The 24,644-nt window shown below is 44.8% G+C and overlaps 1 protein-coding gene across 1 annotated transcript; it reads right to left on the reverse strand.

Annotated features, from left to right (window-relative positions):
* Nucleotides 1-5,948: 5,948 nt before the first annotated feature.
* LOC118091144 (G protein-coupled receptor family C group 5 member D-like) lies at nucleotides 5,949-11,393 on the reverse strand. The gene is made up of 3 exons (XM_088652017.1): nucleotides 10,459-11,393; nucleotides 7,769-7,836; nucleotides 5,949-6,867 (listed from the first exon to the last, which is right to left on the reverse strand). Exons 1-3 carry the CDS (start codon nucleotides 11,360-11,362, stop codon nucleotides 6,754-6,756), a joined length of 1,086 nt encoding a protein of 361 aa, XP_088508143.1. The 5' UTR covers nucleotides 11,363-11,393; the 3' UTR covers nucleotides 5,949-6,753.
* Between the last annotated feature and the right edge of the window lie 13,251 nt (nucleotides 11,394-24,644).

Raw genomic sequence — 24,644 nt, forward strand, 5'->3', positions numbered from 1 at the left:
GCTTGGTGACAGGGCGGCTCGTGGACCAGATAAACGGCCTTCGTGGGCCGCATCTGGCCCATGGGCTGGACGTTGCCGACCTATGCCCTAGCCTGTTAGCAGAGGTGGATTTAGGCAAGTGATTCAGAGCTTTGGAAGTGCTGATGGGGGTGTTGCAGCTATGAAGTAGAATGGAAGGTGAGAGGCAGGGCTTGCCAAATTTTGGTGTCGCAGAGAGTGCCACCGAAATTTGAGACCCCCAGGTCCGCCTCTGCAGTGGCCCTTTGTGCCACACCAAAGTGCCACAAGGCTCTCTGTTCTTAAGGATCAAGCATCCGTTGAGTTTCCAGAAAGCTACATAGCAAACCACTGCATTGTGAACCTTAGGCAGTGCCGCCACGTTCTTAGCAGCAGACCAAGCAGGTTCTCGGTTGGGTTTTGAATTTGTCAAATTGGAAGTTAATGCCTAGTATTAATTTCATCATCAACTGCCTCCTTCAGCAGAAAGGCACTGCTGTGCTGTAATAACTTTCACTTCATGATATGGTTAATGAGAACTTGCTCATAAAGAATTGTCATTGTCTTTGTGCATGTTTTTACTGCCTCGATAAGTGTTTGTATTTGGAAACAGGTGGCTGGTAATAAACCTGCCAGCTCCTGCTAATTGAACAGGTGATATCTGAATAAATACTGATTGCTGAGCCGCAGAAATGGATGGTTTAGAGAAGTCCTGGGCAAAGGGCTTTGCTTGCAGTTTCATAAGCTTGGCCACTTGATGGCAGCCTTGCACCAAAAAACTAGCCATGTTGCCTCACAGCTGAGCTTAATCTCGATCTGGCTAGAAGAAAAGTCAAATCCTCGCTCTGTCCTCTTGTGGCACCGTTGTCTTTAATTCTTACAATCACAAGCGTTCCTTAACAATGACATGCTCTTATTCTTCACGTAAGTGCTGAGTGATTAGCCTGTCGAGTGTCTTAAGCATTTTCCGATTATGATTTGGATGATAGGACAATATGGCAATTAGATTACAGTGTGGACTGAACGGGCATCAGCATCAAGATCGGAAGGAGAGGCTGTGATCTCATTATCCTCTCATGCAGGCTGCCACTTTGAATCATATAATCATACAGCAGGGAGAGAGCAGCCAGAATGCCCAACCTGTTAGCTTTCTAAAGATTGATTCACAACATCTGAGACCACAGTTTGCTATCAGTGAAGAGCAAGTGTAGGCAAGGGGGAACCACAACAAGGTGTTTACATAACAGGGGGAAGCAGGTGACTCAAGGAAGGAAGCCACTCTGTATGCTTGAAATTGCAGGCAGGTTCTGAATGGCGTCAGTTCTAAATGCCATCTTGGGGAAAGGAAGACAAAACAGTGCCTGAAAGGCCACAGCATATAAGGCAAATTAAAAGCAGCATTTCTGACCTCTGTTTAGTGCAGCACAGAAATCAAGATGTTGCAGTTAAAACAACGTCAACATGTGCTCTGTTTCCATATCAGAATTAGGAATACAGAACATATGATGGAAAGACCCTTTTCTGTTTCTTGGAAAGCTACAACAATGTTGAAAAACAACAACACAATTAAATGTTAGGAAAGTATCTTCAAATGTTGATAAAGATATTTAATATATTTAAATAAAATTGAACACACAAACATGCAATGCAGAAGCCCATCTTTGATTTCATTTTCTTAGTCCCAAGTGCCAAATTTTCATGCAAAATTACTTGCTCTATGACAGTATTAGGTGGATCTATTTGCTTATGTCAGTCAAAAGGCTCTAGATGTTTTGGACATAAACATTCTGTTTGTGGTCACACTGCATCATAGGTACTGTAGTCTTAAAACTAACTAAATTGCACTGTTTTCACATAAATGTGTCTCCTGAGAATGATGATGGCCTGACATGAGAGGATCAAAATACAATAATGAAGTTGGTTTGATATATAGATTAAGATACTATAGTTTATGCAAAAAGTGAAATATCTTGAGAATACAGATAAAACTAGTATAGGTAGTGCTTATTCATAAAACTGTGTTTCCTAAACAGATTCATTCAAAGTACAACAGATCAACCACCAGCATGTTTGGATCAGATAATGGTAGAACTGTGATAGTTTACCTAGAGATGCAATTTTCAGAAAATTCCGGCAATTCTAAAATAACTATATCTGATTGGGAGAAAGAGGGAACCAAGCCAAGGACTCTGTGAGCATTTACACCTGAGGAGCGCTGCCATTTATGTGATGTGATAACTTCAGCCTGGGGCGATGTGCTTTGAGGTCAGCATGGACTGACAAAAAATTTAAGCAGCTGCACAGTTTGAGGCAGTTTGTGCCATTGAGCCCTGTGTAATTTCCTCTACTTGGTGGCTGTAGGAAACAGCACCTTGGGAAAATATGAAAGTGGCAGTGGTCACAGGGAACGTGCCTCAGTGTGTCTGCTTGGGTTTGGCCCCAGCCCATGAAGAGCTGATTGTGTCTCCCTGCTACCAAGGCACTACAAGGGCAAGTGTTGATCTATGCATGCTTACTCATCTCCAACAAGCGCCCAGATGCACGTTCAGTACCTTTGTTTACACATTCCTCTTCTTCATTACGGGACCCAGGTGGCGCTGTGGGTTAAACCACTGAGCCTAGGGCTTGCTGATCAGAAGGTCGGCGGTTCGAATCCCTGTGACAGGGTGAGCTCCCATTGCTTGGTCCCAGCTCCTGCCAACCTAGCAGTTCGAAAGCATGTCAAAATGCAAGTAGATAAATAGGAACCGCTACAGCGGGAAGGTAAACGGCGTTTCCATGTGCTGCTCTGGTTTGCCAGAAGCGGCTTTGTCATGCTGGCCACATGACCTGGAAGCTATACGCCGGCTCCCTCGGCCAATAATGCGAGATGAGCGTGCAACCCCAGAGTCGGTCACGACTGGACCTAATGGTCAGGGGTCCCTTTAGCTTTACCTTCTTCATTACAAGGAATATAAATCATTCTGTGTACAAATACTACATTCATGTTTTTTGTGGGCATGGTCTCTGCCAGTAATCCCAGTGCACTCACAGGGAAATTTTGATGCAACCCCATCAAAGTGTCAGTTTGTCCCAATTCTTGCATTGTTCCAATGACAGTGATGCCATTACCTGTTTGCCTGAAGTATCTTTCCCCAAGCTGATGCTTTGGACTACAACTCCCATCATCCTGGCCACACATACATACGTAATTTTATTTGTATGCCACCTTTCCACCCTTTAAACCACGCTCAAGGCTGACAACATGAAAAGAATACATAACTACAACATAGCAAAAGTAGTCCTAAACAAAGCATTAAAAATATACGACTGAACTGAGCTGTTTCCACATAAATCACAACAAGATCTATAATAAAGATACAAAAAAACCAACAGCAACAACAACTACTACCCCCATAAAAAACACCCCCCCAAACAACAGTCCAGCCCAAGAGTCTGTTCAGCAGCCTCAGTTTTTCTAGCTGGTGTCAGTCCTGGCTCTGCCTTCCTAGACCAGGTGGGAAAAGGTCTGCAAAGCAGGGAGCTGACCTTCTAGGACTCTCGGCCAAGGTGGTTTGGTTGGCCGTGCTGGTTGGGGCTGATGTAAGCTAGAATCTAAAGGCATCTGGAGGGCACTAGCCTGCGGGAGGCTGATTTAAAGGAAATATGCAGTTTCACAGCCAGGAACACAGCAGAGTCCAGGTTTGGTCTGGTTGCCAAAGGGGCCCCGGTAGATCCCCTCCTACATTGACTGCGGGTGGTGCTGTGGTCTAAACCACTGAGCCTCTTGGGCTTGCTGATTAGAAGGTCGGCAGTTCGAATCCCTGTGACGGGGAGAGCTCCCGTTGCTCTGTCCCAGCTCCTGCCAACCTAGCAGTTGAAAAACACACCAGTGCAAATAGATAAATAGGTACCACTGTGGTGGGAAGGTAAAAGCCGTTTCCGTGCGCTTTGGCTTCTGTCACGGTGTTCTGTTGCGCCAGAAGTAGTTTAGTCATGCTGGCCACATGACCTGGAAAGCTGTCTGTGGACAAACACCAGCTCCCTTTGCTTGAAGCGAGATGAGCACCACAACGCCATAGTCATATTTGACTGGACTTAACTGTCAAGGGGTCTTTTTTTTATTATTTTTACCTTTTTACCTTTTTACATTGGCTGGGTTCCACTAAGCTCCTTGGTGGAGGTGGTGGCAGCCCTGTGACAAGTAGCAAATGGAGGCTTGAAGTCACCTTTTTTATTTCACTCAAAGCCTATGAAGTAGCATAGCTCTGGTGCATTGTGGGAAATTAAAATGGCAGCCAGCTCCCTTACCCAACCACCTGGTACAGAGCATTAGCATTGTGGAGGACCCTAGCAGGCCCAAACGGGGGCTGAGTGCTGATGCATAGCCTGGCCACAAGTGTGTGCTTGGTACAATCTCAGTGTTTCAAAGAAACATTATGCATACTACAAGGCCTATGTAGCCACACTTGTGCCACCCCCACCCCCTCCCCCCGAGCATTTCCTATCTTCCTGAAGGCCTGTGCCCACCTGAGGTTGGGCCGAGAGGGTTTAGGCTTTAGTTTTAAGCCCTGTTTCATGTCGGTGAAGTAATTGCTTCTCAAAATGCTCAGGCTTGGGTGGTGAATCAGAGCCAAGGGCCTTGTGAATTCTGTACGTCATCATCAGAATGCAAAGCTGGAAGCAGACAAGTCCAGATGCGCAGGCCCCTCTGTTTAAATAAAACCCACTTCCCCACCCGCCTCATTGCTGGCAGCTGCCAACTTATCTGGGCTTGGTTGCATTGCATTTTGGTGATATACCTTGGTCTTCATATCACCCATGAATCATAGGAGAGATAATAAAACAGAGAATGAAGACGCTTCTGTACAGGAATGGCTGTGATATCCATGAAGTAGCAAAGCAGAAAGTGAACGTTCTCCTTGTTTAAGTACACATGGCTAAACGGGCGCTGACCTCTCCCCTAACTGTCTTGTTAAGCGTGACAAATCTGTATCTCAAATCTCTATAAAGGACAGTCCTTGGCACATTTCTGTCTCCAAGTGCCTGGTGGCCGTCCTTGGGAAATAAATAATGGATTTATTAGACCCACAGTCTCTAACGCTTCAAAGAGAAATCATGGGCCTCCTGTGGGAAGCTCTGCATAAGCAAGCCTAAGCGACCTGTCTTTTTACCCCACAATAAACTTCAAATGTAAAAGGCAGAGAATGAGGGCCCTTCCAGACAACCTGTCTATTGTGCATCCATCCTGATTCATTTGTGGGGCGGCTAGACGTGTTACACCGAAGCAAGCGCTATCTCACACTTTCCGGGGCATTTTCATGTCACTTTCCTTATTGCAAAAACTTTAATCTTTGGGGGAAGTGGGTTTGTCGGGCAAGACATCCTTCCCAATCAACTATCATTGCACAAACTGAATTTGCCGGCATGTGACTGAATCCCTCTCCAAAATAGCAACTGTCTGGAAGTGCCCTGAGGAGAGCTAGACCCGCCTGTGTAGGCTTTCATGCTATTTGCTGCTGGGATTCACAGAGCAACATCTTGTATCCCTGTCTCATGATCTGTCACTGTTTGTCCTTCACCTCCCAGAGCTCTTACACAAATCCACGCAGTTCCATAAAGAGGTGTACAAGTGGTTCAGAATCTACATCATGCCTCTTCCTGGGCATTGACCCAGCTGTTCTGTTCCTCTTTAATGTGAGGGCCTGTTTTAAATGTTGAATTTATACCACTGTCTCTGAACCAAGAAGCAGCTGGCCAATCGTGCCTTCTATCAAAAGTTTTTTAAAACCCTGGACTTTAAAAGCTGCCTACTTGCAATCCTGAAAACTGGCTGTTTTCAAGCACCCCCCCCCTCTCCAATTCATCCCATTTCCTCCTGAGCATGCCTGCAGAACCCTGGACTGTGTATACTGTATTTGCACAGCTGCAATTGTGAAAATCTGTTATTTTTGTAATGAAATGCTCTATATGGGAAGCACAAAAAGTTTATTCCGGGTCAACAAGCGACTCAAAGTGAAATGAAATTTCAAGGGAAAGAAGGACTTGCCTAGAGATTCTTCTCTAGAACACGGTTGGAGAATCAGCCCACGGGATGCTGTTGAGCTCCTAACTCCCACCATCATCTGGAATATAGGAACCAGTGGACAAAGGAACCAGTGGTTGCTAAGTTGAGGTCCTCCAGGTGTTGTTGAACTCCCATCTGCTCCACCCAGCACCACCAATGGTCATGAGAGGTTTATAGTCCATCAACATCTTGTGACAAGTTTTTCTCCCTCTTTGGGAACCTGTGAGCAAGGCTGGCAGGAGGCTTCTTTGGGAGAGTTGCATGGCAGTAAGCAGGGAAACAGTGGTGCAATCAGGCAAGTTTAGAGTCTGGGCTTGATGTTCTCTTGAGATGGTTATGTGTATTATTTCACTTACATCAATATGTGAGAAGTCAGACCTGCTGTGTTTGTGTGTCCCCCTGCCCAAAGTCCTCCTCTGATGGCACCAGTGCTGAGAGATAAGGACATAACTAAGGAAACTCCTGGTTGCCACCCCAATCTCTAGAATCACAAATAGGAAAGAATCTTCAAAGATCTCTGAAGTCAGAAGATCACAGTCATGTGACCCAAAAAAGAAAAGTTATGATGAGGGACAGAGGATTATGTTTGGAAGACTGTTTTAATTTATAAGCTGAGCTTAAAGTAGAGCAGGCTGGAGAAGCAGGAGCTGAAGGACAAAGGGAACAGCCATAATTCAGCAAGCCAGCAGACATCTCTTTCTGGATTCCACTCAATGGATGTCTGCTCTCGGTTCCTTGGCTTCAGCACACGCCACCACACTTGGCCTGTATGCTGGCTGCAGGGTTGCCCGAGGGATCTGGAAACATAGTTTGGATCCAAAGATCTGGAAAGGAAGGAGGATTTCCTGTCAGTTGTCCTGGAGAAAGTGGAAAGCCAACAAAGACTAAACCATTTATAAAACAGATAGCTGTCAAGCTTCAGATGATCCAACCCCCCACAGCAGGTTACCAGGAACAGATAAGATGAGGAAATGCTTACCAATGCTTTTTATTCCATATTCAGAGAAAGAGGCTTAAAAATTTTGCCTCTAGGAGTAATGTTGTTGCTCCGAGTGAAACCCCACCCCCTCCATCTCTCCCATTATACGTCATCCCTATGCTGGCTAATCTGTGCCTTCTGCTTCTGAGCTCTCTGATCTCCTACTTTTAATGCACGCCGGGTTCTGAGAGGGTGGGTCTGGAATGCTTTCTAAAGACACTGAGTCCGTCAGATGTCTCTCCTCTCGTGCTTCTTCTTCTTCTTCTTCCTCCTCCTCTCCCATTATTTCCCAGCTTTCCCCCTCATCTGCCCCTGACCAATGGCCTCCCTCAAACCCCTGTTGTAATTCTGAACTGTCTCCTTCTTCTCTGGAAGGGTCAGGCTGGAGAGGCAGTCTCGACCATTCCTCCTCTGACAATAGCCATGCCAGGAAGCTAGAATCAAAAGTATTCAAAACAAAAGAGCAAAAACAAAGCAAAAAGCTCACCCAAAGGGCGGTGGGGGAGGGAGCAGGTGGGAGGACCCAATATAGGAACCTGCTTTACACTGAATTACATTGAACATCTGGATCTGCATTGTTTACACTCTCAAGGGTAGCTGCTCTCCAGGGTTTCAGACTGGGGATTCTCAGCCCTACCTAGAGATGCCGGGGAATGAACCTCAAACCTTCTGCAGATATGCTCTTCCACTGTGACACCATGATTTGAGTACACCTGCCCTATTTTTCCAGCGAAATGCAGATTTACCTTTGACTGAAAGCGGTTCTCATTTGTGAGGAGCAAAACATCTTCCTCAGCTCCTTCTTTGTCCGGGGCTAATAAAAAAGGGTGGAAAAAACAGGAGGGTTAATGCCACGGAACTGACACTAGAAGCCTGGCAGGGTCTCCATTCAACCGAGATTGGGTAATAACTTATGGGTAATAACAATTCCCAGTGCATGAGAGTGAGGCACACGAACCCCCCACCCCCCGGCAGTGTGTTTTTTGCCAGAAAGCTGCTCGCCAGTGACTGGCATTGGTGGTATAACTATTCGGGTAGCCTGGGTAGCCTGAGCCTCCTATCAGCATCAGTCATGGATCCAAAGAAGGCATCACTTCCAGGTTGGCAAATAGAATCAAAGTCCAAGCCCCAAACCAATAACTTAAGTACAGTAGATGATGAGCTCAAAACATGCCCTTCCTGATGACCTGTTCATTGAGCATTCAGCCTGATTTGTTTGAGGAGAGATTTGATTACATTGCACGAAGGAGACTTATCCCACACTTCCAAGTGCATTTCCCCGTCCCTTTCCTTATCATGAAACCAGGGGCGTAGGAAGGGTGGGCGGGGGGTGGGCTGCCCCGGGTTCCAATCTGTGCGGGGTGACAAGATGGCCCCTGCCTCCCCCCAGCTGTAGAGCGGCTGAGGGCGCGCGTAGTCCGTATGGGCGCCGCTTGTGCGGCGTCTGACAGGCTGCCTCTCTCCCGCAGCGTCCGTACAGTGGAATTTGCTACCAAGGAGTGGGGTGGAGTCTCCTTCTTTGGAGGTCTTTAAGGAGAGGCTTGACAGGCATATGTCAAGAATGCTTTGAAGGTGTTTCCTGCTTGGCAGGGGGTTGGACTGGATGGCCCTTGTGGTCTCTTCCAAATCTATGATTCTATTATTCTATGCCTCTTGCACAGCGACCATACAGGCTGCCACGCGCATGCAGTCCATACGGGATGCCGCTCATGCTACAGCCTATATGGACGCCGTGCAAGCGGCAGCCCATACAGCCATTGCGCGTGAGCGGCAGCCTGTACAGCCCGTAGCCCTGCTGTTGACCATTCTATGTTTTTTTTAAACAAGTTGGCTCATGTATATTTCGCTTTTTGAGTTGGGAGTGCTCAACCTGAGAAAAGGTGACTAGCCTCATGACAAAAGCCTTTAATTATATATCATGCACTGGCTCTATTTTACCAATGGAATTTGGGTAAAATTCTAAATGTATTGTCATCATAAATGGTTCTTTAAGAGAACTAAATATCCAACTTGCATTTTTTTTTACCTCTCTGATTTTCTTGTATTAGCAGGTTTTTCTTTCCTTACCATATTTACATGAATGTAATGCACCATCGAAACTAATGCGCACCACAATTTTCGAAACCTTGAAACCAAAAGCTTATTTGCTGGCAAATGAAATGTGCCATCAAATATAATGCACACCCTAATTTTTGCCACGTAATTTGGCCCAAAAAAGGTGTGCTTTATATTCACGTAAATACAGTTTTCTCTCTCACTATTTTGATTTTGAGAGAATGCATGTATAAGCATACCATATATTTTTTTTAAAATCCAAAGTATGCATACCTGGTGTTGTTATTGTTTCAAATGCACAAGTCAAAACAGTTAATGTTCTTATTTTTTTTAAGAGTGTTGCATCTAGACTAAAGGCCTATCCACTCCTCCGTTTGCCCTGCAGTGCTCCTGCTCCACTTCCCATGGGAAAAGCCACTCTTTAGCAATAAATGTGAACAAACAGCTATTGGGTTTTCTGCAGATTGCTGTTGGTTCCAATTTATGGCTAAAGAGTGAGTTTTCAGGGGGAAAGCAGAGCAAAACCACTCAGACTGTGCCTAGAAAGAGCGGGACAAGCGCAAAACCACTTGGACACATGCTTTCTAGGCACAGGATAAACAGAACTGTGCATGAGCCCTTAGTAAGTTAGTGATGCCTCAGCACAACTAACTTAAGTCCCATTGATTTCAATGGGATTAAGAGCTAATTTTCTCCTCTCTTTTTTTAAAAAGAGTTGGATACAGACAATGCTGGTCACATTTTAGGCCCATTGAAACCAATTGGACTTATGTTAAGCTACTCTAACTTAAATCTTATTGAGTTCAATGAGATTGAAGCAGGGCTTTATCCAGATGAACTACAACTCCCATCATCCCTGTGGTCTGTGTTGACTGCAGCTGATGAGTGTTGCAGTCCAGCAGCATCCGGAGGACCAGAGGTTCCTCATTTACAGCGCAAGCCTTGGTGAGTTAAAGTGTGACTTATTCCAAGTAAATGAGGACAGTAAGCCCACAACTAGCACACATTTAACTGGTGCAAATTCAGCTTTACATGCATAACAACAACAAAAAATTAATTAAAAAGGGGGCAGAAATGGGGGGAAAGACTTTGGCAGTCCCACCTGCCATTGAACCCAGTGGGTTTGGGCTATATGTGATTTTCGCTTTAGGTACGATTCCCAGAATGTAACCCCCGCATAAGTTGCGGGCCTACTGGACAGGATTTGAGCCTTAGTCAAGATTCAAACTATGGTAATTTTCTTTTGCATTTTCATATGCTAAAATTATACTAAATTGTAATCCAGTTGACTTCACCTCTGTATGTCTTAGCTTAAAATATCCCTGCCATTCTGGTTTTCTTGTTTACGCATCCACTTTTAGACACCAGAAGAGCTGCATACCTTGAGTGCTTGCTGCTTCAACGCTCTGTTGCGTGGTTGTGGTCTTCCAGGGATTTTTTCCTGGAGTCTGGCATGGGGTAGCAAGAAAGCAGATCTCAGGCACTGTGTACATCATCAGGAAAACCCATCCGTTCAGCACCAAAGCAACACCAATGAGTGGGTCATCCCACTTGCTTTGGGTACCATCGCCAGGGAAGCCACTGATGAACAGCACTGTGATCCACGCAGCCCAGATAGCTTTAGAGAAGAGAACGGTGAGAAAGATGTGCATCCCATGCCTCTTCCAGCCCTTGTGTGGTCCGCAGAAGGTGAACATGGAGACCACAAAGGTGAGGCCCATTAGGACGAGCACGTAGGTCGAGAGCATGACAAAGTCCTTGTTGCGTTGTTCTCTCCCCATCCTCCCCAAATCGATGCCATCTCTTCCGACTGTGATGAGGATGTATTTGACGGCGATGATCAACTGAACCGCAGTGAGGCCCAAAGTGTATACCAGCATTGAGCGTAGTGAAAAGGGCGCCTTTCCTCTCACCAGCCTGACGAGGTTCAAAGCATGCATCAGAAGGCAGGAGAAGCAGAGGGCAAAGAGGACCCCGTGTAAGATGAAGCGAGCGGGGCCAGTCTGCTTATTGAGCCGGATGATGAACACAAAGGTGAGGCTGAAGATTCCCAGGGTGCCCAGCAGGAAGAGGAGCAGAATGGGGGCCATGCTTTTCTTGGTCTTGTCTTTGACCATGCAGCTAAGGACGAAGAGTGCCAGCAGAAGCACCAGCGAGACCAGGATGCCTGTAGCAGCCACCGTCTCCAGACCGATGCCCCAGGCTTCGCAGATGTCACAGAGGAAATAATAATCGGAGTCAATGTCGCCGCAGCCTGGGGGAGGTGCCGTGGTGTTAGCAGCCATGATAAATGATGCAGCTGCCCTAAACTGAGGGAAGAAACTTGAGGGAAGGAAAAGAAAGAATTGTGATCAAATACCTTCATGCAACTATAGTCAGTGACCCAAAGATCTGAGTGCAATTACTGACACTGATGTGTAACGCTGTCAGCGGGCAGGTAAATGAATCTTAATTTTACTGTTGGGTAAAAATTAGCAGTGACACGAGGTGACTTTCAAAACACAAATATATTCCAGTTTTGTTTTTTCCATGGAGAGGGGGGTAGCCAACAGCCCTCCACCATCAGCCAGTCTGATTTACTTTTGCTTTGGGACAAAGGAGACTCTCTCTCCCCCCCCCAACAGTTCTGTCATCTCTGTTTTGCTCCCCGCGGCAGCCATTTAGTGCTAGCACCCACAGCATTTTTATCAAGATTTGTGGCAGCCGATTTTTTTATTTACAAAAAAAATGTTCTGTTTAAGGGTGGGGTGATCCAAGATGTGCTCAGATGTCCCCCCCCCCCGCCCCCAGGGGAGCCTAGAGAGTTGCCCACACTCAAACATTTGGTGTTGCAGCTGAGGTGGCCTCTTCCACAACTGCCACCCCAGGGCTATTCAAAGACCATCTTTCTCTAAGGGGATGGGAGATCTAGTGTTGGAAAGGTCTTCTCCCTTGAAGCCTGCCTTTGCTGTTTTATTATATCATTGCAATTGATGCTTATTGCATTACTATGTCTATGTAAACTGCTTTATGAGGTTCACCTCATAAGATTCATATCTTAAATAAATATGCCAGCAGTATAAATGAATAGATTTATAACCATTATTGTTGTTGTTATTATTTAATACTTGGTGAGGGCCGTGCAGTTGCACACGCTTTGTACAGAAAAGAGCCCTTCAAATATGCCTTGAAGACTTAATTGTTCCACTTTTTTTACAATGCTTTTTATGCCATTTATTTCTAAACCTCGGTACTTCCTTATGATTCTGATTTTGTGTATTTTCTACAATTCAGGTATCCCTCCATTGGATTTCCTTTGGTTGTTTTCTGCTATGTGAGATCTATGCCATAAAACGCAACATATAAATATTTTAACTAAGCAAATTTGCCACCCTGTAATTGCAATCAGAATCTGTTACCTGAATCAACCATCTCACTCTGCCAAGTAATAGGTCAGATCCTGGTTTTCATCCTGCTGCAAATTATTTTTTGGGGTATGTATATCTTGTTCTTACCTTGTGGGAAATGCTTGGTAGCAGCTGTGTTCTGTATTCTTTTCTCTAGCCATTCATAGTTTGGTACCATTTTGGCAAAGCCAAACATCCTGGGTTGGATCTAGACTCTGTTAATTGAACTTAAGTCACATTGAAACCAGTGCGTCAAGTTAGTCTTGACTTAAGTCTAATTAATTTTATCTGAATGTGGCTAACTTAGTCTGGATTTAGCCTTTCACTCTGGGATAAATGTGCCCACAAGGACAGCTTTTCTAACCTGAGTGTTGCCACTATTTAACCTGGCAAATGATGGGCAGCCTCTCTCCATGCATTGATTCAATAGAGCAAACTAGGATAAATAAATCAATAACCTTTATTGCACTAGCCACTCCTTTTGGAAATTGTATATTTGTGGACATCTGATAAGACATTTATTGCCTATGAGGCTTGAAATCATATCTGGTATTGGGCTTGGGCTATGAAGACCTGGGTTCCAATCTTGCTTCACTACGAATCTCAATGGGTCGTAAACAACAGCCTGAGTTTTCAGAGTTGCACAAGGAAAAAAAACCCGCTATACATAATCCATAGTTTCTATATCTTCTCTTTAGCTGGAGAAGCTCTCTTCCTCCACCTAGATATTTTTTGAAATGGAAGGCAGTGCTGAGAAAGCAAAGTTGTACATATATGCATAATTCTGTATATCCAAAGAAAGGATGGGCAAACTCCTTCAGTGATACTTCATCTAGTTATTATGGAGAAGACTCCTAAAATGTGAATAGCCCCCAAACACCATGAGTGGAAGCAAGCAAGGCTATCTACCCGCCCACCCCCAGCACTGCTTGAGGCAGAAAGCCCCTCAGGTGAACTTTCATGACTTACCTTTGCTGTGTTCTGGCTGGGAAAAGGAGACCTTGGGGACTGGAGGGTAAGAGACAGGGAGCCCTTGATCCTGTCTGTCCTGGCAAATATACTGAGCCTGCCTGAGCTACACGTTGCGGGGAAAACAACATATCTATGACATTATTATTACTATTATCTTTGCTTTCTTTGGGGATCAAGAACACACTCCCAAGGCAGCTAAAAATCACAGGGAGACACACCTATTCAGGTTGATCCACCACCAGCTTGGTCATTGTCAGAAATAAACTCCTGGACCAGATATTCACTTAATGTCATTTTTTCCTCATGCATCAGCCAATCTTTTCATTTTTGTGGTTTTAATTCCCCCCCCCCTTGCAATGCAGACACAGATTTCCGGCATGAAAAATGGTTTGAATCATTTGTGTCATGTGGACAGGTATACATTTCAATGCACTGGGAACTTCAGTGCACTGATTTGCAAGGCTATTACTTTTCTGTTACGGTTGGATCATTTACACAGTGGAGAAATTAAAAGGAAGGAGAAGCAAAATAAAGAAGAATGAAATTCATTTTTAAAAAATTTACAACCAAATTTCTAGGCTAGTCACCTGCCAAGAAGGCCCTCAAAGTCGCTTACAGTGCAAGGAATTGGAAAATTGAAGATATCCCTACGGTGGACGACTGGCAGATGAAGCTGATAGAATTCATGGAACTGTCCGAGCTGACTGGGAGACTCCGGGACCGGGGGAAGAATCGGTGGAAGAAAGAATTTGGAAGAAATTTAAAGTTTATTTAGAAAGGAATTGCAAGATTAGTAGTTTTTAGCAAAAGATTTGGAAGTAAAAGAAGGTTGTAGAAGATTGTGAGTTAAGTTTATTATGTATTAAGATTTAGTTAAGTGTTGTTATTGTATTGAATTTGGAAAGTACTAAGGAAGTAAGATAAGGAAACGTAGTTGGGAGGGAATGGAGGAAGTCGATAAAGATTCGTGATATAAAATTGATTTGATATTCTTTTTTATAGTAATATTGGTGTTTTGTTTTGTTGTGTATGTTCTGTGTTTCTTTTTCTGTTTTTCTGTTGTGTCTTTATAAAATTAATAAATATATATTAAACAAAAAACAAAAACCAAAGTCGCTTACAGCACACCATTAAAAATACACTGGGCATAAATCATAACCACCATGGATGCAGTGCTTGTGCACAGAGACTATCAGAGCCCTTCTGATAAAAATTGCCAATTAGGGGGAGGGTGACCAAGGCAATTTGTGCCCTGGCTGCAAGCCTGATTGAAAAGGATTTAGATAATCTGCTTCATCCAAAAGTACCTGAGGATGATACAGCATCACTTGCTCAAACGCTTTGGCCAGAGATCACCCATTTTATATCAGAGGAAGTCTGCTTTATCATACGATTACTTCCTGGAAAGCAGATGGCATTGCTTTTCCCTGTAAAGATGTGTTAACGACAATCAAAACTGAACAGCTTCCCTCAACAGACCTTCACCCGCTGAGATGAGCAGTGGTCAAGTGGACACATGTATGATGAAGGAGCACCAAGTACTTAGCCTGTACCCTCAGATGTTAATGACTGAAACTCACCCGAAACAAACAAGACAAGAAGAGGCTCTGGATACGCCTCATAGATTCTGTTCCTAAAGTGGATTCCAGGTCAGAACAGCTCTGAGCCGTTTTATCAACAAAGTATTCCAGAAAATTGTCACAGCATGCTACGGAGTATTCTAATGGCCCCATGACCTGATTGAAGTATTCATATTTTCACTTAGAAAAGCTCTGCTAGATGAGATTGTGCAAACACACTTGTGGCGAGAGGAGGGGAAGGTTCAGAAGAGGGCAACTTAAATGATGACAGGTATGGAGCTACTCTCCTGTGAGGAAAGGTTGCAAGATTTGGGGCTTTTTACACGAGGGAAAAGGTGAGAAAGAGGGGACATTGTCAAGGCATAAAACATTATGCATTGTGTGGAGAATACGGATAGAAATTCTTTTGTCCCTCCCTCATATGACCAGAACTCAGGGACATCAAATGAAGCTGAATGCTAGAAGGTTCTAGACAGATGAAAGAGCAGCTATGGAACTCATTCCCACAAGAGGTAGTCGTGATCATCAACCTGAATGGCTTTAAAAGAGGATCAGACGAATTTGTGGAGAAGGCTGTCAATGGCTGCTAGCCATGATGATTATGTTCTGTCATGAAGCAGTACATCTCTGAATACCAGTGGCTGGGAATCACAAATGGGAAGAGTGCTATTGCTCTTGGGTCTTGCTTGCAGGCTTTCCATAGGTTTTCTGGTTAGCCACTGTGAGAATAGACTGGCATTAGATGGGCGCTTGGTTGGCTCCATCAGGCTCTTTTTATGTTCTTTTTTTAGCACCAGGTAAATCTGGTCAGGGAGATAGAATCCTGGTGGACTTCAGAAGCTCCACCTCCCTCTCTATTGCTCTTGTACAAAGTGCCCACTGGACACAACTGGGTCCTCCTTGTCTCACTGAGCCAAAGCTTCCTAACTGACAGCCTGTGTGGTGCAGTGGTTAGTCCTGGGACTTAGCTACATTAGTCCAGAAACAGTGTTTTAAATGCGTTATAAACATGCAACACCAGATGGCGCCAGAGAGCAAAAAAAATGTCTAGGCGATTGTCCATAGCGTTTTTTTTCTTTTGTTATAACGATTTAATTTCTGACATATTTATAGCGTGTGTTTTTTCTTTTCTTTTGTGTAGATCCACCCTCGGACTGGGACCTGGGAGGCCAGGGTTTAAATCCCCTCTCAGCCACAAAGCTCACTGGGTGATCTTGGGTCAGTCACTGCCTCTCAGCTTTGTTGTTGTTGTTGTTGTTGTTGTTGTTGTTGTTGTTGTTGTTGTTGTTGTTGTTGTTGTTGTTAGGTTCTTCTTCTCCTCATTTAATCCCGCACAACAACCCTGTGAGGTAGGTTAGGTTGAGAGGCAGCGACTGGCCCCCAAGGTCACTGAGTGAGCTTCATGGCTGAGGATTCGAACCCTGATCTCTGCCTCTCAGCCTAATTTACCTCACAGGGTTGAGGAGGGGATTAAATGATACCAGGGAGAACTATGTATACCACCTTGAACTCCTTGGAGAAAAAGGTGGTATATAAATGCAAAATTCACTTAATGATAATGTGTATGATTATTTGTCGCTATAAAAGGTAATACGGTATATTATATAAATAAATCACTGCCCCGAGCAGAGCTTTTGCTGCTTTTTGAAACTGAAAAGTTGAACTGTAATGTCGCATTAACCTAGTTGTGTGAGCTTTATGGAACATTTAATTATACCTCAGTTAAATGATGTTACATTTTTGGAGAAGGGATTTGAACTGTCCGTTAGAGGTTGATTAAGAAAGAGCTTCCCTTACCATGCTTGCCAGAAAGAGGATTTAAGAATTTTTCAATCTTTGATTAAAGCAGTAGAGTCCGTAGGGCCCATGCTGCAGCAAAACAACAACCCCAAAACTGACACACACCACATTTCTTCCCAATTTGCATAGGATTTCTTGTTCAGCTTCCTAGAACCTGACCCATCCCAGGGCCTCTTTCATCATCTACAGTATTAGTCTTGCCAACCTTGCATTTCATCAAAAAGGTGATTTAGTGCTATTTAAATAAGAGGATGTTTCAGTGACTTACTCATACGGAAAATATGGAACAGCTGCAGATGGGTAGTAGGGAGAGGACTGTTTCCAAGCTTTATAGGATTGTTTCTGTAAATAATGGGATAGAATAATAAACTATAGCATATACTGTACACACAAAAGTAAAGGTACTCAACTGATTTTGTACCCCCAGAAATGAGGGAATCAACCACAGTTTATGCTTACTGTTCCCAGAAATCCTTAGCACAGGAGTAGCCAACCTGGTCGATAGCCATTGGGATGATGGGAGGTGAAGTCCAACATCATCTGGGGGACATCCCATTCGACTGCTTCAGCCTTAGTGCAAGCTGATACCTGCACAACACCTAAAATATCTTCTCCCTCCCTCCATCCTATAAGATGCGGCCAAAGAAGACTTTATAATCAGCCTGATATTTTCTTGGTTTACCATCTTGTGTGAGGGAAGCGTTCTGGAGAACACAAAAGTTTGCACCCTGTTTCACAATAAAGGCATCGCCCGAATATGGGCTGTATTTTATGCAGATATGCGTAGAATTAATTCTTCTATACCCTGCTAAAAATCAGATACGAGTTTACACAGGCTGATGTCTTCAAGCAGGAGAGCCTGAAGGATTAGAGGACAAAAATTCAGTAATACCACGACCCGTTCAACACAATGTGTTTCATTTTGCGATAAGCAGAAAGGTTATGAATGGGCTGACAAAAATGGTTTGTTGCTGGCTCGAAAACTCGGCAAAGATGGAGTACCCAGATGCACACCGCTCCATCTAGTTCTGTCAAGGACGCCATTGTTACCAATGATCCTGATACAATAAATTAGGTTTCTGAACAGCTTTATAGTAGCTGTTATACATCTCTGGCTACTTACAGTCCAGTTAGAACCAAAATGCTTGGAGATAGATGTACTTGAAATGCTCTTTCTGAAGAGCAAGCAGATGCACTTGATAACCCTATTGCAGAAGAGGAATTGCTGTGGCTACAGCTCCGGTCGGGTTACAGTCCAGCAACCCTTGAGGCAGCCTTCCAAAGCCCAAGCGACCATGAAAATTGATCAACCCAGGCACAAAATCTGCTCAGCTGCCCTTTACCCCAGTAACCGAGTGAGAATGAAAATGATGAAAGCATTCCACCTGGTCGGCTAGTCCCTCTTTCAGCAGCAAAGCTTCCCCATCTGATTGGAAGACGCAGAGAGTCACCTCTTAAGAACGTTTAATTCCGTGTTCCCTGAATGCTTCCCTTATCCATCAATTATGAAGGGTTGATTAAGTTGATTGATGACACGGAGAACGAGCCTAGGAACAAATACTGTGACTGCAAAGAAGAGCAGCTGACAGCCTAATCCCGAGCATGTTTACTAAGAAGTGCGGCCTGAGCAACTTGATGTCAATTCCCAATTGTCCTAAATGTTCAGCAATGCTTGATTAAAGGCCATTGTCCATAATTAAGAGGACAGCCTTTGTAACTTATCCAATATCAAAATAAGCTCCAATAAACAAGAGGGGAAGACTCGAGAGCAACAGAAGCAGGCACTCCAAGCAGCCTTTGGAAGGCACAGCCTGGAAGACTCCTGCTACTCCCCAGAAGAGAAGGAGATGAGTCGGGGTGACTATCACCCTACTGAGGGGAATAGAGGCAGCAGTGTGTGTGGAGGAAACAGGATGTCATGGGAGGTGTGCTGTCTTCCAGGTGCAAAGATTCACGATGTGACGGAGACGTTGCCAAGTCTTATAAAGCCCACTGACCACTACCCCTTCTTTCTGATTCATGTGGGTACAAATAATGCTGGGTACATAGCCTGCAACACATAGCAAGGGACAATGAGACACTGGGCAGGGAGCTGAAGAGACTTGGGGCGCAGGTAGTATTTTCATCACTTCTTTCTGTTGAAGGCCGAGGCGGAAAATACTTGAGGTAAACCACTGGCTACACAGGTGGTGTCGTCGGGAAAGATTTGGCTTATTGGATCATGGTCTCCACTTCCTTGAGGTAGGACTTCAGGCGAGAGATGGGCTGCACCTCACAGCAGTTGGCAAGAATGTGTTTGCCAAGAGTCTTGAGAATCTGATCAGGAAAGCTTTAAATGAGATATTGAGGGGGAGGGAGAAAACAATATGAACGACAAAAGAGTACTTGTTAAAGGTTCCCTGTCATCCTGGGGAAAAGTGACAAGTGGGGTGCTGCAGGGCCTGTTGTTGTTCAACATCTTTATAAATGACTTGGAAGAAGGAATTGAGGGGATGCTCATCAAATTTGCAGATGACACCAAACTGGAAGGGGTAGCCAAAGCCGCAGAAGACAGAATCAGCATTCAAAATGATCTTAAAGGATTGGAGAACTGGGCACAAGCTAACAAAATGAATTTCAATAGGGACAAATGTAAAGTTCTGCACTTAGGCAGGAAGAACCAGATGCACAAATATAGGATGGGGGACATCTGGCTTAATAGCAGTACATGTGAAAAGAATCTAGGAGTCTTGGTGGACCACAAGCTTAACATGAGTCAACAGTGTGATATCAGCAGCAAGAAGCTAAAGCTATTCTAGGCTGCATCAACAAAAGTATAGTGTCCAGTTCAAGGGAAGTGCTAGCACCACTCTATTCTGCCTTAGTTAGACCTCACTTGGAATACAGTGTTCAGTTCTGGGCATCACAATTTAAGATGGATGTTGACAAGCTGAAACATGTGCAGAGGAGGGGCAACCAAGATGATCAAGGGTCTGGGAATTAAGCCTTACTAGGAGTGCTTGAAGGAGCTGGGTATGTTTATCCTGGAAAAGAGGAGATATGATAGCCATCTTCAAATATCTCAAGGGCTGTCACATGGAGGAAGGAGAATGCTTGTTTTTTCCTGCTCTGGAGAGTAGGACTCAAACCAATGGCTTCAAGTTGCAAGAAAGGAGATTCCGACTAAACATTCGGAAAAACTTCCTGACATTAATAACTATTCAGCTGTGGAACAGACTCCCACCAGAGGTGGTGGACACTCCTTCCTTGGAGGTTTTGAAACAGAGGGTGGATGGCCATCTGTCAGCTTTAGCTGAAATTCCTGCATTGTAGGGGTTGGACTAGATGACCCTTGGGGTCCGTTCCAACTCTAAGATTCTATTATTCTAACCGTTTCTTCCCAAGCAGATCAGGAGGAGGGGAAGGTCTGGTCTTTCTGTGCCAAACAAGGACAGCGAAAGGGATTTAACCTAGTGTGATGATGTGGGGTGAGGGGCAGGGGATGCTGCAAAGCAGAGGATGTACTCAGATATTGAACATGTTCATCCCCATTGCATAAGCCCAACCTGTGCAATCCCTGGCCTGCGTGTGTTTTGCAAACCTAAATGCGTAGAGCCAAAGGCCCTGCCTCTTTTCTGTTCTATGTTTCATTTTGTTTTACATCAGCACCACTTGCTTAGGGAACTGAAAAGGGATGGGAAAAGCTGCATATTCTCTAGCGAGGCTTTTTGTTATGTTTGCATAAGAGCTGTGCAAAGGTTGTGAGGAAGGCAGAGGCTTATTACAGTGACGGATTCTAGTAAATCCCCACCTTCACACCATAAGGGCACAGACGTAGCAGCAAAGAACAGAAGCGCATTGTAGACAAAAGCCAGTTGTTTCTTCTCTCTGGGGAAATCTAAAAATGTAAGGATAGTTCTGATGGATCGTGCAGGGGTCCGTCTAGCATTCTGTTTCTAGGCATGGCCAATCAGATGCTTCCTGGGAGTCCATGAGCAGGGCAAGGCAGCCACAGTCCTTCTCCATTGTTTGCATCTTCCCAGAAGCTGGTATTTTGAGGATGCTGCACCTGGAACAAGGAAGTGCCATTTAGCTACCCTGGTTGTTAGCCACAAGTAGACTTGCCCCCCAAGAAATGTTTTTATAATCTTGCTTTAAAGCTAGTGGCTATCACCATACCTTGTGGCAGTGAATTCCGTAATAATGTGTAGTTGGGAGAAATTTAGGGGTGCAGGTGGCACTGTAGGGGTGCGGGTGGCGCTGTGGGTTAGATCACTGAGCCTTGGGCTTGCCAATCGGAAGGTCGGCGGTTCGAATCCCCGTGACAGGGTGAGCTCCTGTTGCTCGGTCCCAGCTCCTGCCAACCTAGCAGTTCGAAAGCATGTCAAAGTGCACGTAGATAAATAGGGAAGGTACAGAGCGGGAAGGTAAACAGTGTTTCCGTGCGCTGCTCTGGTTTGCCAGAAGCGGCTTTATCATGCTGGCCACATGACCTGGGAGCTGTACGCCGGCTCCCTCGGCCAGTAAAGCAAGATGAGTGCCGCAACCCCAGAGTCATCCGCGACTGGACCTAATGGTCAGGGGTCCCTTTACCTTTACCTAGAAGAAATTTGCCTTTTTAGCCTTTCTGAATCTGTTATCAATCAATTTAAATGGATGGTGACCACAGTTTTTGGTGTTTCTTGCTTCTGCCTAGTGTACAGTGGTACCTCAGGTTACAAACGCTTCAGGTTTCAAACTCAGCTAACCCAGAAATAGTACCTCAGGTTAAGAACTTTGCTTCAGGATGAGAACAGAAACCGTGCTCCGGCGTCACGGCAGCAGCAGGAGCCCCCATTAGCTAAAGTAGTGCTTCAGGTTAAGAACAGTTTCAGGTTAAGAACGGACCTCTGGAATGAATTAAGTTCTTAAGCAGAGGTACCTCTGTATTCGTAGCACGCACTGCATCATATAAGCTCAGTGTTTTAGGATAGTCCTTTGCCAGATGCACATATCCATTCGGAACAGGTGTTCACACAATGAAGGAACTCGCTCCTCTGCTACAGAAAATGAATGATAGGTGCTAATTAACTAGGTGTAATAGCTCTACGGAGCTCCATTGTTGAAAAAATACTTTACAATTAAACTGTAATCTTCCATCTTCAAACAAAGGAGGACAAATTATTCAGAATTGAGCCAGGCACTGGAAATATCAGGAGCCAGAGGATTCCTGCCAATCTACATATTGTAACAAGGTGGTGAACATAATTTGCATTGCAATAACATGAGCATGGAGGGTGCCAACCTGCTGCAGGAGGACATGCTGCTCATGTTTTGTGACATGTGAGGAAAGATCAGTGCATGCTAATGGCCTTGGTGAAAAGTAACACAGAGATGCTAAGGCTGCCATGTTACTCAGGGATACTCATGCTTTTCTGTGCTTATAATATGAGGCAGTGCAGAGTGCTGGCCCTTGCTCCCATCCTACTTCTTTCACAGCTCTGATCACGTTGTTCAGAGTTCTGATTGGCTGGACCATGTGTCAGTAAAGAATCCATTATTGGCCTCACAGATCATATATATATATAATTAATAATCTACAAGCACATATGAAGGGGTAGCACTGTGTGTGTGTGTGTGCGTGTGTGCGTGTGTGTGTAAGATAAAATTCTAGACTGAATTTTCAGCCACTGAGGCAAATACAACAACTTATAGTGAAGCAATGATGGGGGAGAAGAAGCAGAATTCAAACCATAGGAGAAAAACCTGCTCCTGGAGGAGGAGATGTTTGCATATAGCCTTAATTATGTGCTGAATGTGAGAGCTGGACCATAAAGAAGGCTGATCGCTAAAGAATTGATGCTTTTGAATTATGGTGCTGGAGGAGACTCTTGAGAGTCCCATGGACTGCAAGAAGATCAAACCTATCCATTCTGAAGGAAATCAGCCCTGAGTGCTCACTGGAAGGACAGATCGTGAAGCTGAGGCTCCAATACTTTGGCCACCTCATGAGAAGAGAACAATCCTTGGAAAAGACCTTGATGTTGGGAAAGATGGAGGGCACTAGGAGAAGGGGACGACAGAGGACGAGATGGTTGGACAGTGTTCTTGAAGCTACGAACATGAGTTTGACCAAACTGCGTGAGGCAGTGGAAGACAGGAGTGCCTGGCGTGCTATGGTCCATGGGGTCACGAAGAGTCGGACACGACTAAACGACTAAACAACAACAAATGTGCTGAATGAAAAGTGCTTCCTTTTTCTCCTGATCCTGATCCTAAAAGCAATGCCTTCAGGTATGGGAACGCTCCCCAAACAGCATCCTACAGACTAAGATGGTAACAGCTCTGAGATTGCCCTCTTTATTTATTTAATTAAAGTCTTTTTACTCCGCTCGTCTTCAGGCCACCATATATTAGGGTGAAATACTAAGCGTGTCACGTAGAAGTTAAGTTGTTGAGCTGGATTCACTTCAAGGCATGCGGGCAGCGGGGCAGAAAGAACCGATTCTTAAAGATAGCTGTGCCACAAGGAGATAGAGAAGTTTGTAGGGCTGGTCCCAGGCGATTTCCCCCAAGACAGTGCCTCCTGTGGCAAATACGGAAGTCAGCCTGACGGGCAGCTGAACCTTCCTTCAACTCTGGCAACAGGGCAGCATTGTGTTGGGTAGCAAGCTAGCTTAGGAAACCTGAGGCACACACACAGCTCTACCTTCCAACAGAAGGGAAATAGTCTGGGGGATCTGAAGAGGAACACCTGCTTTTCTATCCCAGCGTTTCTCAACCGCTGTTCCGCGGCACACTAGTGTGCCGCGAGACTCTGGCTGGTGTGCCGCGACGTGCGGCGACGAGAAGGGCGATTTGCATTTTCACGTGCCTGGCGGCCGCCAATATACAACGCTGACCCGCCAGAAAGCAATATTTGGCAAGTGTTTCTTACAGTCATAATTATAATATAGGGCGGCACAGAGTTAAATTTTTTAACTTTTTTAATGGTGGTGTGCCTCGTGATTTTTTTCACAGAACAAGTGTGCCGTGGCCCAAAAAAGGTTGAGAAACACTGTTCTATCCCGCCAATTTATTCTACCTAATGCTTTGGCTGGCCCTGGAAGCCAGTGAGGTTTCTGCTTTCTGCAGTGTCTCCTAATATCTGAAAAGGAACCTTTCGCGTTTTCTCTGGGATTGAAGTGTACGAGTTTCCTCTCCACCAGGACTTCATGCATCATGCTGCTGCACCCCGTCTGACATTCCAGTACGGCTGCAGAAACCTTGTCACCCGCAAACAGAGATGTCAAAGGAATGCATATGTGCACCTCCTCGGGTTTTAAGTTGTCGCTTTGGCACTAATTTTGGACAACTAAACTATTAGTTTGTTCCACAAAATTATACTTCTGATGGATGCAGTTACACCCTCAAAACATGCTTTTTATATTTGTTTGTTTTTTATTATTAAAAACGTGTGCTTAATAACAGCCCTTCATATCCATATTTAGGTAGAAAATTGCAGAGTTCTTCAGAAGCTGAAAGGCTTTGGCAAAAGAGGGTGGGTGTTCCATTAACACATCTCAGCAAGTATTCGAGGAAACAAAGAGCTATAAGGTACAAAATGATCCGGGGCTTAAATGCAAGATCATAGCTTGCACTGAGGTCCTTCATCCTTCGGACTGAGATGAGCCTCCCGCTTCAAAAGGGGGGAATAAAAAGTAATGCAGAGCAAAGGTCTCCGTTAGAGCACTATCTGGGGATACCATACCCTCCAACATTGCTCAGATGAAAATAAGGTCATGTATCACTCCCCCCCAACTGACCCTCCTTGAGCCCCCGTTTTTTCTCTCTCCCTGCTCCTGCAGAGCATTTTCTATCAGAAGAAGGGT

The sequence above is a fragment of the Zootoca vivipara genome, chromosome 9 (genome assembly GCF_965207765.1).
Source record: "Zootoca vivipara chromosome 9, rZooViv2.hap1.1, whole genome shotgun sequence".
Classification (NCBI taxonomy): Eukaryota; Metazoa; Chordata; class Lepidosauria; order Squamata; family Lacertidae; genus Zootoca; species Zootoca vivipara.